We start from the raw sequence: 15,665 nt of genomic DNA on the forward strand, positions 1-15,665 counted from the left end.
GAAATAATTTTTGTACCTGATATCAACACCATGCGTTTCAGATCTGGAAAGCAACTTATCTTTATTTCTATCAACGTTATAATAATACTTTGTAAATAAATAGAGACTTATGAAGTTTTCTAGTGTGTTCCATAGTAAGCCAATTCAACTCATCGAATAAAATGAATACAAAAATTGTGTATCTTCTAAATCTAATATATATAGGAATATAGGCATCATCAAGACAAGACCCATTTTTTTCCGTTGCCATCCCCTTACGGATTCGAACGATACGCCAATGTTGGTAGCAGTTGGTAATCTGTAATACCGGCAAACGTCTATGTCAACTGTCTGTATGTTATTGGTCACGTGACAGCGATCGACATTGGAGAGGTTTGTGGCCACGAGGTTTTATCGTCCTCAAAAAATTGTATATTTAATTTCACCGGTTGAAACGTCTACAGTTTTAGTGAAAATACAGAAATGCCCTCTAGTAATCCATTACCACCAAAAGAAAATGCCTTATTTAAGAGAATTTTGGTTAGTACTTGTGTCAGTAAAGTCAAATGATTTACAAAATATAGCATTATTTTCCTGTTGTAGGACTTTGTTAGGGTTTTTATCTATGTTTGGAAGTGATCTTTGTTTTGGATGATTGATGTTTATGGATATAGTTGGAATGTTATTTCTATTCATGATTATTTGCAGATATTGAAACGTTCTATTTATATACTCATATTAAGTAATTTTTTGTAAATATAGTTTTAGATTTGTTATTGAGAATCACTTTTCCTTCTTTTTCAGAGGTGTTATGAACAAAAGCAATACAAAAATGGGCTGAAATTCGCAAAGCAAATTCTGTCCAATCCTAAATACACAGAACATGGAGGTTAGTTCACCAAAATACCTCTAGATCAAACCCTTGATACAAATTTGTTTTCAGAAACTCTTGCTATGAAAGGACTTACTCTGAACTGCTTAGGACGAAAAGAAGAAGCCTACGAATACGTTCGTAGAGGTTTAAGAAATGACTTGCGTTCCCATGTTTGTTGGCATGTTTACGGACTTCTACAAAGATCTGACAAAAAGTATGACGAGGCAATCAAATGTTATAGAAATGCTCTCAAGTGGGAGAAGGATAATATTCAGATCTTGCGAGATTTGTCGCTCTTGCAAATTCAAATGCGGGATTTGGAGGGATACAGGGTGAGTGAGATAACATTTTGTATAAAGGGGAAGAGTCTTTGACTAGCGTAGAAAAATTCTAGCAAAGATCTTGAAACAAACATCATTTCTTCAAGTGGATGACTCAGCAATTCTTATCAGTTAAATTACCTCTCCAATGAAAAACTTTCGGTGAGAATATGTAGCCTCTTTGAAACCCTTGCTTCCTTCACAGAAACCTCTTATTCAACCAGTTGAATCTTTCAATAATGGTTCTTCTTTTCATTTATATTATATTTGTCTACTAGGCACATAGTTTCGAATATGAATAGAGAAGGCAGATAATTATTTCCCTTTGAAACATTCATCGTGAGATATTCTTTTATGATATATTTAAAAATTTATCAAATTGTACGTTTTTGAAGAACATAGATTGATGTTATGAGGTGTAACGTGTAGGTAAAATACACATCATTGCTATCTAACTTATATTTTCATCATTATTTCAGATAAATGAAATCAGAATGCAGCTAACAAATACAACTTTAAAAAAACATACAAAATTGTCTTGTTGGCAAAATTATCAACGTTTCCCAGAAAATTTTCTTCCAGGTGTGCTGCCATTTTTGTTTTCTTTTTCACCAACGTAGTTTTGGCAGCTTCCATTGTTTAAATTATTATTATTAATATTTCGGACAATGCTGGATGCCTTCTTGCGACCTAATCCTGGTCATGTTGTTTCTGAAAGATGCATATTGCCTTATATGTCTTCAAAAAAGTTTTTAAAATCTACCAGAACTATAAAACAAAAACCTATTAATCAAAATCAACAACAGAATCAAATCATCTCAGAAAAACCATTGTTTTCTTGTCCATTTTTTGAATTCAATTTACTTTTTTTTTAGGGCTCTGTAACAATGAATTTTATAAAGTGTACATGCCAGAAACTTCATAAATGTTGTCATTTCTAATGTAAGAAGTAATAATGAAATTATAATAAACTGACTCGGAGTTTTTTCCATATTCATACTATAACTAAATTTTAAAATCATCAGACATCTTAGATATATGTATATAAGAAAATAAAAATTACTATCTAACAAAATATTTGAGACCAGCAATGACATGAAACAAACCTGTCAATTTTGATAAGGTGTTACCTGTTTCCGTTAATGTAAGAAAGAATTTGAATAGAAAAAAGAATATTTTTGGTATTTTACTGATTGAATTGAAATTAGCAGTGTTGAGGCCATCAACATCCCTTCTAGTGTTGATACTATCGTGTTTGAGGATATTAATCATTTCGCACAAAGGTCTTATAGATAAACATGGTTGAATATCTAGAATTGTCGGATATTCGAAATGAAAAATGTGTCCATGCTCTTTCATGTTCAGCAAGGGCTGTGAGATTCTTGATATTTAATTTTTTAGTTTCTCTCATGTGTTCTGAAACTCACGTATTGAGTAATAATCTCCGGTTTGGCCAACATATCATTTGGAAATTTCCACAGTACATTTTGTGAACTATGAAAGATTTTATGTCTAGCGGTGTTTTAGTTTTGTGTTTTTTTGAGAAAAAATGGTTTCCAGTATTCTCATTTGAAAAATCACGTGATAATAAATTCATACATAATTAATTGTGTTGGGCCTAATCAATGAGTCACTGTCTAGTCTTTTCAAAATAAAGTAGAGATGCATAGCCTTGGAGTATTTTAACAAAATATTAGAATGATTTAGAATGACAGTATCATTATTTTGTAGATGCTTCAAATATGTGGCTAGCTACTAGGAGTTGATCAAGTTTAGAGTTTCAACTTATGAATAATTTAACTCAGAATCAGGCATCTAACTTAAATGGTAATTCATGCAAGTCATGCAATAAATTGGGAGGATATGTGTACATTCTCGACTTCGCTAGGACAAACAAAAATAGGCAAAAGCAAACATTTTTTTGTCCATTATATTCATACAATAATATAAAATTTTCACCCTTTTTCTACTTCTGCTGTTTCAACTTCTTTCACAAATAGATAATGCTCCCAAATAGAGAACTTGTACTCTATTCAGTTTATTCTTGTAACTTTTATAGTTGAGAAGATACCCAATTGGCCACTCTCCACTGTAACAAGTTTTTGCATTATTGTGTGGATTATGTTTTCATTACTCATTTTCTGATGAGTTGCAGAATGTATATTAATAAAACCATTTTTTTTCCTGTGATTTACATATATAGTTCTGGTTGATTTGTAAATAAAGAGATGGACCCGTGAATATAAATGAATTTTATGCAAACACCACAAATTCAAAAACCGAAAAAATGTTGAGAAACTTTGATACAGAAAATACCTACTGAATAATAGTTTTTTAGGGGTTTGTTAATGCTGTGACCTGTTGTTGGGGGACCTAATATTTTGTTTTCATTATTTTATCTTATTATTTTCATTTTAGGATACTCGATATCAACTACTTATGTTACGGCCAATACAAAGAGCTTCCTGGATTGGTTATGCAATGTCTTTCCATCTGTTGGAGGAATACAAAAATGCTCTCAGCATATTGGAGACCTTTTTGGAGCAGCAGGTATATAACATTTTTCTGAAAAATATTTCAAAATGTGACTTTGACGTTTGGATTTCAGAAGGGAGGCAATTTTGACTATGAACACAGTGAACTCATCCTTTACCAGAACCTCGTGATCCAAGAATCCGGCGACCTAAAAGAAGCCCTACAACATCTAGAAGATTCACAGGATCAAATCGTCGATAAACTAACTTTGAAAGAAAAGTTTGGCGAATTGCATTTAAGCCTGAAGCAGCATGACAAAGCTGCTGAATATTACGAACAGCTCATCCAAAGAAACCCAGAAAACACGATATACTACAAGAAACTGATAGAAGCGAAACAGTTGACTAAACCAGAAGAAATTGTTGATTTTTACGCAAAGTACACGGAAAAGTTTCCACGTGCTATGCCACCTAGAAGACTGCCACTGAACTATGCGACCGGAGAGCAGTTCAAACTCCTAGCTGATAAATACATGAGGAAAGCCCTCTCGAAAGGGGTCCCTCCACTGTTTGTCGACATCAGGAGTACTTACGCGGACCAAAGCAAAGTGGAACTGATAGAGAATTTACTGCTGCAATATGTTGAAGCTTTAAAGAAAGTAGGTAAATATAGCGAGACGGAGGTAAAGAATGGACCAAAGGAACCAGCAAGTGCATTACTGTGGGTGTATTATTATTTAGCGCAACATTATGACTACCTGAATCAGACTGAGAAAGCTTTGAGTTATATCGATGCTGCTATCGAACACACTCCTACGTTGATTGAGCTGTTTGTTGCCAAGGGACGGATATACAAGGTAAGTTGAAAGAAATCTTTTTTTGTCTTTATGTTTTCCTCCACATTTAATTCGTGAATGAAATAATTCTTGTGATTACAAATCTATATACATTTGTAAACAATTGATGACAATATATATGAAAATGGGACATCTCATAAAGATTGTATTGGTGGTAAAATAGTGAAAAATACCCCAAATACAAAGCAGATACCAGAATTTTATCAGGCTAGGCATGAAACATATAAAAGCTTAACAAAGATGTATAGATCATGTGAAGAAGTAACTTTCAGACACAAACTGTTACTCCAAAAGCTCAATAGATATGGTGTAGATAGGGTATTACTGGAATGGATTGGTAGTTATCTTACGAATAGGACACAAATGGTTAGAGCAAATTATCACTACTCCACGTTATTCAAAGTAACGTGGTGTTCCTCAGGGGTCACACTTCGGTCCCTTATTGTTCAATTTATTTATTAACGACATTATTCATTGCTTTCGGCACGCCAAAGCACTATTATTTGCAGATGATTTAAAACTTCTCCTAATTATTGAAACCTCTTTGGATGCCCATAGGCTTCAGTCTGACCTTGACAATCTATCAAACTGGTGCTCCTTAAATGGCATGGACTTGAATGCCACAAAGTGCCATGTCATGCGCTTTTATCGATCCCGTGTACCTTCTGCCACTATTGATATACTTTAAATGGTCATGTCTTGTAGTCTGTTGATTAAATAAAAGACCTTGGGGTTGTTCTTGATCTCACCTTGAGCTTCAATGTACATATACCCACGGCTATCCATGAAGCCATGAAAATGATATGGTTTATCAAACGGCTAACCCACGAATTAACTGACCCAACTGTTATTAAAGCCCTTTATTGTTCACTGGTCCATCCACACTTGGAGTATTGTTCTTCTGTCTGGTCCCCTCATTGTGAAACATTAAGAACATCAAAAATGTCCAACAACACTTCCTCAGATACATAGCATATAAATCGGGTGTTTGTTGTGAGTATAGTTGCTACTGCAATCTCTGAGTATGTCCTCCCTGGAAACTAGGAGGAAACAGAGAGTTCTGACACTATCTTTCAATATTATTAACGGCAAATTTATTTGTGCTGAACTCTTGGAAAAAATGTATCTACATGTTCAAAACCGCTCAACTAGACAGCAACAAACATTTTACGTACCACACACTCAAATGCTGCATTCCAAGAATCTTTTGATAAGCTAATAGTAACGTTAACCTTGATATGTTTACCATCTTGTTGCATTATTTTAAAACTCTATTGATGTTTTAGTGCATAGTTTATGGTAGTTATATGTTTTATTGTTACTCATTGTTTTTTGTAGCTTTATATTCCAAAATTAACAACTTTTTCAACTTCCAATTTACCCCTTTTAAGCTATTCTTAGTTGGAATTTGTAACTCAGTATCTTATTTGATTTTATTTTAATTATAATTCAACATTGTAATTTATACTTTAAATGGGCTTGCTCGTAAATAAATAAATAAATGACTAAAGAAGCTCTCTTGAAACAACTAATTTCATATAAACATTGAATTACACGATAGAAAAAATACTTTCAAAACAACTACATACTTTTATATGAACATTGACTGACACAAAAAACACTGTCTCCTATTCAGTTTATACTCCAAACAATCGTTATGGAATTGAATCAGATATTATTCACAAGATTGATGCACAATATCACAAATGATTTCACTCACATGGAACACTGTCATCCTCAATGTTGGGCATCTGATGTTTCTGAATAAGATAATTGTCTTATTGCCTCTGCAGCACCAATCTGGAAATCATTACAACATAAAGCACAATCAGTGGCATACGGAATCATAGTCTGGAGACAATTACTTTCTGCCAAACGTCTCTTCATTATACAGAAAAAGTGCATTTGTGCCATGTTATGCAAACCTCAGAAGAATCTAGTAGACCTCTCTTTAGAAAGCCACAAGTATTACCCTTCATTTCTCTTTTCATCAGAAACTGCTTGTTAAATTTACAAACGTAGAAATACTTTGTCTGTCGTAATGACATTCACGGTCGTTCTACCAGGAAGCAGCATTTGCCAAATACTCGTCTAAACAGATTGATCTTAGCGCAAGACGGTCCTCTGAGCATAGGAATTAGAATTTTTAATAAAATTTCCCAAAACATCACATACGAACCTATATATTTCAGATTCAAGAAATCACTGCAAAAAGTACTAATTGAGGGTGCATTCTGTACTTTAGAATTTTTTTAAATATTTTTTAGTGTCTGTACTCCAAATTTTTGACATGTCTTATACCACTTGTGGTCTTCAGATGAACAAATTTGATTGATTGATTGATTGATTGAAACCATTCATAAAATTACAACCTTATCGTCACAAATGAGTTGAATCTACTCATGTCATCGATGACATTCATTTGCTCACTTGATTCAATCCCAGCCATAGGAATCTTATTTAAATTGAAGGTGGTATAATTTTAGGAGAGACAATTTTTGGAAAAATGTTTTGGTTTTATTAAAAAAAATGTGAACGTTCCAAAATAAAAGAAAGCAATAGATTTCAAAATAAACATTTTACAAAGATGTTTATTATATTTTTCTGGCCATAATTTGGGTCTTCACTAAATTGCTTGCTTTCTGTGATAAATATTTCATACTGTACAGGAAGTTTTCTTAATGTTCCACATGTTCTTAAAACAGGTAAAGTCATTCCCATATATTAAAAAGGCGATCCAAATAACGTGACAAATTTTCGACCAATCACAGTGCCATCTGTTTTCTCTAAGATCTTTGAATATGCATATTGGAATAGACTGCACGTTTATTTGAATGAGAACAACATTATATCAAAAAACCAATATGGTTTTCAGAATTCAAAGTCATCAACCGATGCGATTCATTCTTTATATTCTAACGTCTTGAATTCAATTAGCAGGGGCGAGTGCCCTATCGGGGTCTTCTGTGACCTCAGTAAGGCATTCGACTGTGTTGATCACGAAAATCTTTACATAACACTCCATAATATTGGCATACAAGGAAATGCACTTAACTGGCTGAAAACGTTTGTGTCTCAACACGGAAGCAATATGTCAGTATCATCAATGATAATAATAATGTGAGAAAGTTATATACATCCAATTATGTGGATAATAATGTAGGTGTCCTACAGGGTTCAGTATTGAGCCCCATACTTTTTTTATTATATGTAAATAATATGGAATCCATCTCTACATATGCTCATTTTACACTATATGCAGATGACACATCACTGGTTATATCAGATAAAATAGATCAAAGTCTACAAACCAAAGGTAACTTAATCCTGCAAAAATTAAACACCTGATTCAAGGAAAATTGCCTACATTTGAATTATCAAGAAACATGTTTGATAAGATTTCATGCTAGACAAAAAGAAATAGCCAGATTCAACTTGCAAATTGAAGATGATGAAATTTCTCTGTGCTCTACGGTGAAATTTTTAGATGTACATTTGGATGAATTTCTCAGAATTTCTTATATCAAAATTGAACTCCATGAATTATCTTCTGAAAAACCTTCGTAATATTTTAGACCAGAAACAGGTTATTATGCTGTATCATGCTCAAGTTGAATCACGTCTTTTGTATGGTATTACTTTCTGGGGAGCATCCTCTTCATGCAAAGATGTTTTTGTCGCCCAGAAAAAGATTATAAGATGTATAGCAGAAGTCTCAAGAAATACAAGCTATAAAAGCATTTTTTAAATGTTGAAATACTAACATTGTCATGCCTATATATATATTCGAATTATGTGTTTTTATATATGATAACCGTAACTGTAACATAACTGTTTTATAAGAAATGAAAATGTGCATTCTATTGATACCAGGTACAAGACAGACTTCATATGCCATAGTGTAAAAATGCAATGACTTACAATTTCCCCAATGTAATAGGGCTCAGATTATTTAATCTGCTACCACTTGAACTGAAAAACTCTAGTACTATCTACAGCTTCAAAATTACACTTGAGTCTTTCCTACTAGAGAAAACATATTACTCCCTTCAGGAAATTATTGAATAATAAAATGAAAATTTCAATGAATGTATTACTCTTAGTAAATTGTCTTATTTTTAGTTTTACTTTTACGCTCTTTTCTGACCTACACCTGCCTGCAGCTAAGGTCTCTGTTATACAGCCCTATTTTCTTCAGGTGACCTCTAAATGGACAGTGATCAGCATCCATTACAATATGTTTGTTGTCATAAGTTGAGGCAAATTGTTTACATATCATAAAAGGGTAAAGACTAAAATATGATCCTGAGATATACCAAGTTTCATAGTATGAAAATAGGATTGAATTCGATTCCAAATTCATTATTAAGAGGCAAAATTTCCATTCATGATTGTTGCACCTCAAAAAATAAACTGTGTGTGGCTTGTGGCCTAACTGGCACTTGTGTTTCTTCAAATAATTAAAATTGAAAACTTTATGTGTACTGAAAGGTTTTTTTTTGTTTTTATAGCATGCTGGAGACCCTTATGAAGCTTATAAATGGTTGGACGAAGCCCAAGCACTAGACACCGCAGACCGTTACATCAATTCAAAGTGCGCCAAGTACATGCTGCGCGCGAATTTCGTCAAAGAAGCAGAAGACACTTGCGGCAAATTCACAAGAGAGGGCGTTTCTGCCATGGAGAATCTCAACGAGATGCAGTGCATGTGGTTCCAGACTGAATGTGCCCTGGCTTTCCAAAGACTCGGGAAGTACGGGGAATCCTTAAAGAAATGCCATGAAGTAGATAGGGTGAGTTGCAGTACAATAATTGGTGATTATTGAGTATCAAAGCTGACTGTTTATTGAATCTTATTGAGTAACATTTCAGAGTTTGCATTTATTGAAGGAAATGAAGGAATTGCGAAATCGTGTAACTTGTGATTTTGCAATTGGCACATGGAACTGTGGGGAAAATCAAACTTCCTCTTGAAGATGATCACTTGGTGGTCGAAACACGTCTCGAGGTGTTAAAATAGGGGTTTGGTGTTGGGAAAAAACTCCAGTAATAAAAAATAAAAATTAAATAAAAAAAAATAAAGATCTTTTCAATGCTTATGGTATTCATCAAAATGTGGAAACATATACTAGAATAACTAACACCAGTAACAGTTTAATAGACTATGTATTGATAAATCAGGGTAAGTTGGAAGATCACTGCCCAAGATCACTGATCACTCCATAATAACTAAAATGTTTTCAAAATGTGATACCTACTACATCAGGGAGGCGCACTAAAATGATTAGAAAGTTAACTGATGAAAACCTGCATACCATAAATTTAAATTTAATTAATAGTCAATTCCTACTGAATAGTATAGATGTTAACGACATTTACAACAATATTGAGGACATTGTAGGCAAAATTGTTAATAAGATTGCACCCGTTAAAACAATAATATATGGCGTAAACGACCTACCTTGGTATGACGATAATATAAAAAAATTAGGCAGAGAAAGGGATCGTACATATAAAATCATCAAAAGTATCTCTAATACAACCAACTGGAAAAATTATAAACAAAAACGTAACGCTGTTGTTAATTTGATAAAAGAGAAAAAAAATTGTTATTATAACCAAATTGACAGAAATATGCATAATCCACGTTTAATGTGTAAAACGCTCCAAAAATTAATAAACCCTAAACAAATTAATAATGATTTCTGCAATGGTGTGCAATTCGAAAACAATTGTCAGATTGTTTGTGTAAGAGAAAAAGGAGAAATTTCTGGGCATTTTAATGAGTTCTTTGTCAATAGTATTGATGATATGGTGTCTAGTATTGAAGATATTGAGTTTTCTTGTAATATACAGTGGAGTGAAGAAAAATTCAGTAATTTCAAATTAGTATCTATACATGAGTTGGGTATAATTATGAAAAATCTAGAAAATAAAGAAAGTCAAATGTATGAACTAAACAGTAAAGTTGTGAAAAATAGCTTTGATGTTATTGGTCATGTGTGGTGCCACTTTGTGAATGTATTATTGGAAAATGGCACATTTCCCGAGGAAATTAAAACCAGCACTGTTACACCTATTGAAGAGGTTGCAAATACTAGTAAAAGTGGTGAGTTTAGACCAATCAATTCTTTGCCATTTGAAGAAAAGCTATTAGATACAGTAGTTTATCAACAGTTATTAGAATATATCAACTCAAATAATTTGCTATTCACTAATCAGTCTGGCTTTAGATCAAAGCACTCATGTGAATCAGCTATACAACTCACTGTCACTGAATGGAAGGAAAAAATGAGTAATCATCTGTACACTATAGCAGTATCACTGGATCTAAAACAGGCTTTTGAAACAGTAAATAGAGATATATTATTAAAAAACTAAATAAATATGGTGTAGAGGGTAAAGTATTCAATTGGATCAGAGGATACATTGTAAATAGAAAACAGACAACAAAAATTTGTGAGGTAATGTCGTCATCTATTATAGTGAATCATGGAGTTCCTCAGGGTAGTATTTTGGGCCCTCTATTGTTTTTAATGTATATTAATGATATGGAAAAATATGTTGAATGTGACTACATTCATATATTCGCAGATGATAGTCTGATATCAGTAAGTGATGGGAATATCAATAGAGCAGTGATCAAAATAAATGATGTGCTGAAAAATATGGATAGATATTTGAAAATGAATAAATTGAAGTTAAATGTAAGTAAAAGTAAGGCAATTATAATTACTATACCTTAAAATATAAACAAATAAATAGTAGTAAGATTAACATAGAAATAAACAATGAAAAAATTGAAATAGTAAAGGAATTTAAACATCTGGAATTTATGTTGGATAATCATTTATTATTTAGTAGCCACTTTTAATATATAAAAAAAAATCTTGATAAAACTATATTTATTTTCTAGAGTGTCCCAAAGCTTGAGTCTGAATTTCAGTGTATAAGACTGTCATTCAACCTCATTTTGAATATTGTCCTACATTACTATACTGCTTTGATCTGAATAAAATATCCCAATTACAAAAGCTACAAAATCGAGCAATGAGAATAGTATTGCGATGTAGTAGGTCAACTCCTATATCATTGATGCTGGAAACTTTACAGTTATTTAACCGTACTTAACTATGATCTATATCTATAAAATGATACGTGAACTGACTCCAACTTACTTGGGTAAGTTTATTATAACTGTAAACCAAATCCACACATACAATACTAGAGGCCAGAATCATTTATATGTAAACTGGCAGAGTACCTCATATAGTGTAAAAAGTTTATTTTTTAAAGGATTCATTCAGTACAATAGTTTACCACAATATGTTAAAGAGTCAAGAAGTATACCAGAATTCAAACAAAATTTGATTTTGTATCATTGAAAAAAAAAATTCACCATTATTCTATACTGTATTTAACTTTATAGATAATATATATGTATATATATATATATATATATATATATATATATATATATATATATATATATATATATATATATATGAGTCTAAGATCATACGAGCCCAGGATTAAGGAGAGCTTACCTTTCAACGTGCAATTCCTAGCATGGGTTGGACGATAGACAGTAAAAATTGATCGTCTGGCCTCTAGACTCGAACCATCGATTCACAACAGCCAATTGAATGAGCGGAACAAAACTACTCACAAAAATCCAACCAGCTACTGTCCCACTCATCACTCTTTCTCTCTCACTCTTTCAATTGTTTGGAAAAATATTACTATTTTTATTATAGTATGTCATAGCTGATTTTTTGTTTCAGCATTTCTCGGAAATCATAGAAGATCAATTCGATTTTCACACCTACTGCATGAGGAAAATGACGCTGAGATCATACGTAGGTCTTCTCAGGTTGGAAGATGTTCTGCGTGGTCACCCGTTTTACTTCAAAGCAGCCAAATGTGCCATCGAAGTGTACCTGCATTTGTTCGATGAACCGCTGAAGGACGAGAACGCCGAGCAAGAACTCAATACAGGTGAGCGATTTTTGAGATTCCTGAATGATGTATATGAAACGTAACGTAGGTTTGATGGACTTGAATCGGAGAAAAGTTTCTGATCAAGGTGCTCTCTATGATTTTTGCAAGTGTTCTGTTTGGAACGTCGAAATTAAGGTCTTTGTATCGACGGGATTCGGAGATTTTTTTAGCAAATCGATTTATTTTTTGTTTTCTCGACCATTTTTAGATAACATATATATTCCTTATGAACTGTTCTTACACATACACAAAATTGGTTTCTCAACATCAATGCAATGCAATGAAAATAACAACTTATTAATAAATGAACAACTTGGATTTACACAAGGTAAATCCACAATACCAGCACTCAATCAGTTATGTGAATATATAATTGAGGGCTTTGAAAATGACCAGATCGTAGGATCTACCTTCTGCGATTTATCCAAGGCATTTGATTGTGTATCACATGAAATATTTTTAGGTAAACTCGATTACTATGGTCTTGATCATACAAGCTTAAATTTAATATCAAGTTACTTAGAAAGTCGTAGACAGATCACATTAAGCTGTGGTAGTTATTCAGAGGAGAAAGTAAACCGGCATGGAGTACCACAAGGTTCCAAATTGGGACCGTTACTATTCTTAATATATATAAACGACGTAAAAATATCTTTGCCACATACCTCTTTAGTACTCTATGCTGATGATACCACTTTAACAAATAGTAATGATACCATGGCCAATTTAAAAGCCGATATGACCAAAACAATGTCTGATGCAACAGATTGGTTTACTGCTGAAAAACTTAATTTAAATATTAGTAAGACTGACTTTTGTCGAAATAGAAATATTTATTACCTGATACTTTTATTGCCATTTGAAGCTTTACCAGACATCGTTATCTGGTACGACGGCTATAGCCTATAGAATGAGATGTTTGTTACCGGATATTGGCATTCGATTTGGATATATTCAAGAAACGTGGTGACTGAAGGTCATTATATGTGGGGGTGTTTACCGGACATAAATGTCTGGTACCGTCACAATGGAAACCTATGTACCGGACATATAGATCTGGTAATATGAGAATCGGCAGAACTTCAGAAATCACCAACGCAGTGAACGTGTTAATAAGAGTATTGAGATGGACATTTTCTATGTTATTCAATTTGAAAAAATGATACTGCTCACATGGAAGAATAGTTTAGTTGTTGAATTTATACAGGAACTGAACTAGACTTCGCCCTTTATTTTCAAAAATTTTTCGATGGTGTATTTTCTCAATCTTGTTTTCTTATATATTTTTTGAAAATAATAAAGACTACTCTAATAGTGATTTGACGATTCTCCATAACAAATAATAATAATAATAAATGTAATTTATTGGTGTATACCAAAGGGCCATAGACCAAATTCCTTCAGCCATTGTACAATTTTTTAAATATTTAGTGTGATTTTCACATATTAGATTTGAGGTACATTATATTTCTGCCAAAAAAATATATAAATTATGAGAGTGATTTGATGTTTTGTCAAATAGTTTTTTCCGGGTATTTGAATTTGGCTGGTTGTCCTTCAGCTCTTTCCCTACATAATGCCTGTAGGGTCTCCAAGTTAGTTTCATTTTTTGGCAAAACGGTTTCCTAGGTCTGATAGTCTCTCCTTTATAAGTTTCACTTTTGTAGTTCTATAAAGCAGTGCGTTTGAGGGATTGTGTAGTATGTTCTGAAGGTGACACGTTTTGGTAATACTCCTTAGTGTAGATGTTTCAGCTGCTTGCAAAATTTTCTTCACTTTCTCAACATTTTCATCGATTGCCGGAGCGTCTAAAGCGAGCGCCGTCATTCACATCTTCTTGACCTTCTATGAAAAGCTGGTATCACTTGTAAACATTTTTTTGGCTCAGAGTACAATCACCGTATACCACTGTCAAGACTTCAAGTGTTTTTGAGCACCTAATTCCATTTGATGCACACTCTGTGATCTATTTTTTTCGATAGCAGAAAATCGTCGAACACGCAAACTACTTCTGACTCTCCAAGAAACTGAACGTGCTAAACAGCTATGTACCAACATAAAAAAATAGCTAATCGAATGTGTGTAGCCTGCGAAATCTGAACATTCACCTTATTTATTGAACAATATTCTATTTCGAGAGGCGTTTAGAACTAATAGGTTGGAAGTTTGAAATATTGAGAAGGTAGTAAGGTTTGGAATGAAATGAACGACAATCATCGAAATTTATTAACAATTCTTCTTTGATATCATAGTAAACACAAAAATACCAACCCTTGTTATTCATTCTGTTTGTAAATGTACATTCAGAATTATTTGGTTCGAAACAACTTTAACATATAAACTGGACTGGAAATTGAGTTTTGTTATTGTTGATTTGAACATCAAACTTAGTGAATGTGAATGATGTTGCGATTGAGTGTGACATTTCCAGAGTTTCATCTTTTTTTGCTTTAAATACGCTTTTTCTGCTTAAAGTATAGATGTATTTAATCTTCATAGAAATCCAGACAGTCCTAATCGAAACAAATTAATAATCAATGTACAGAGATATCACAAGTTTTTAGTGAGGAGTTCTTTCCAAATTTTAAATTATATGTGCAATCTACCTTATATTTTACAGTCTTTTTACAATTTTCATGAAACAATTGTCAAAGGTGTCTTGCAAAATGGTTCAAAAATATATTGTTTTCCAATTAAGGCATTCTAAGAATGTTCCATATACGTTAATGCCTTTTATTATACCAAGTATCAAGTACATCAAGATGAGCTTATCATCCAATGGGTTTAAAGACATTTTAAGTTGATTGCTTTTCTGCAAAACTTTTTTTTTCACTTTCATAATGGTATCTTAAAGGGTTTTGTTGAAAACTGTTTTGACTATGGAACAAAAGATCTGAAACTGAAACTGAAACACTAAATTTAAAATTGATTTGAAGTATCGAATCTCCACTATTATCACTTGTCTAAGGAGGGCGACAGGTTTATGAATGAATGATACTAAAGAAAGTTGAGATGTTGGAATACTGGCATCTAGATAATATTTAATTCATGCAGTTCTCGAGTAAAAGTTATCTGAAAATAATATTGAAGAAAAAAATTTGTGAAAGGAATTTAAGTGTTTTCCAAATATTGCTAAGTTCTTCAGTAGTATCTACAAAAA

At 32.8% G+C, this 15,665-nt stretch overlaps 1 protein-coding gene across 1 annotated transcript in view; it reads left to right on the forward strand.

Moving 5' to 3' along the window:
* Positions 1-330: 330 nt before the first annotated feature.
* Positions 331-15,665, forward strand: part of Naa15-16 (N-alpha-acetyltransferase 15/16) — a 143,348-nt gene continuing 128,013 nt past the window's right edge. The window contains exons 1-7 of the mRNA XM_074181446.1: positions 331-519; positions 784-868; positions 923-1,185; positions 3,592-3,723; positions 3,782-4,504; positions 9,016-9,297; positions 12,289-12,502. Of these exons, the coding sequence (XP_074037547.1) occupies positions 463-519; positions 784-868; positions 923-1,185; positions 3,592-3,723; positions 3,782-4,504; positions 9,016-9,297; positions 12,289-12,502 (1,756 nt within the window). The 5' untranslated portion in view covers positions 331-462. The remainder of the gene's footprint in view (positions 520-783; positions 869-922; positions 1,186-3,591; positions 3,724-3,781; positions 4,505-9,015; positions 9,298-12,288; positions 12,503-15,665) is intronic.

Source organism: Leptinotarsa decemlineata, unplaced genomic scaffold, assembly GCF_025532065.1.
Source record: "Leptinotarsa decemlineata unplaced genomic scaffold, Ldec_3_MD MMD2_tig00026314_RagTag_RagTag, whole genome shotgun sequence".
NCBI classification, from domain to species: domain Eukaryota; kingdom Metazoa; phylum Arthropoda; class Insecta; order Coleoptera; family Chrysomelidae; genus Leptinotarsa; species Leptinotarsa decemlineata.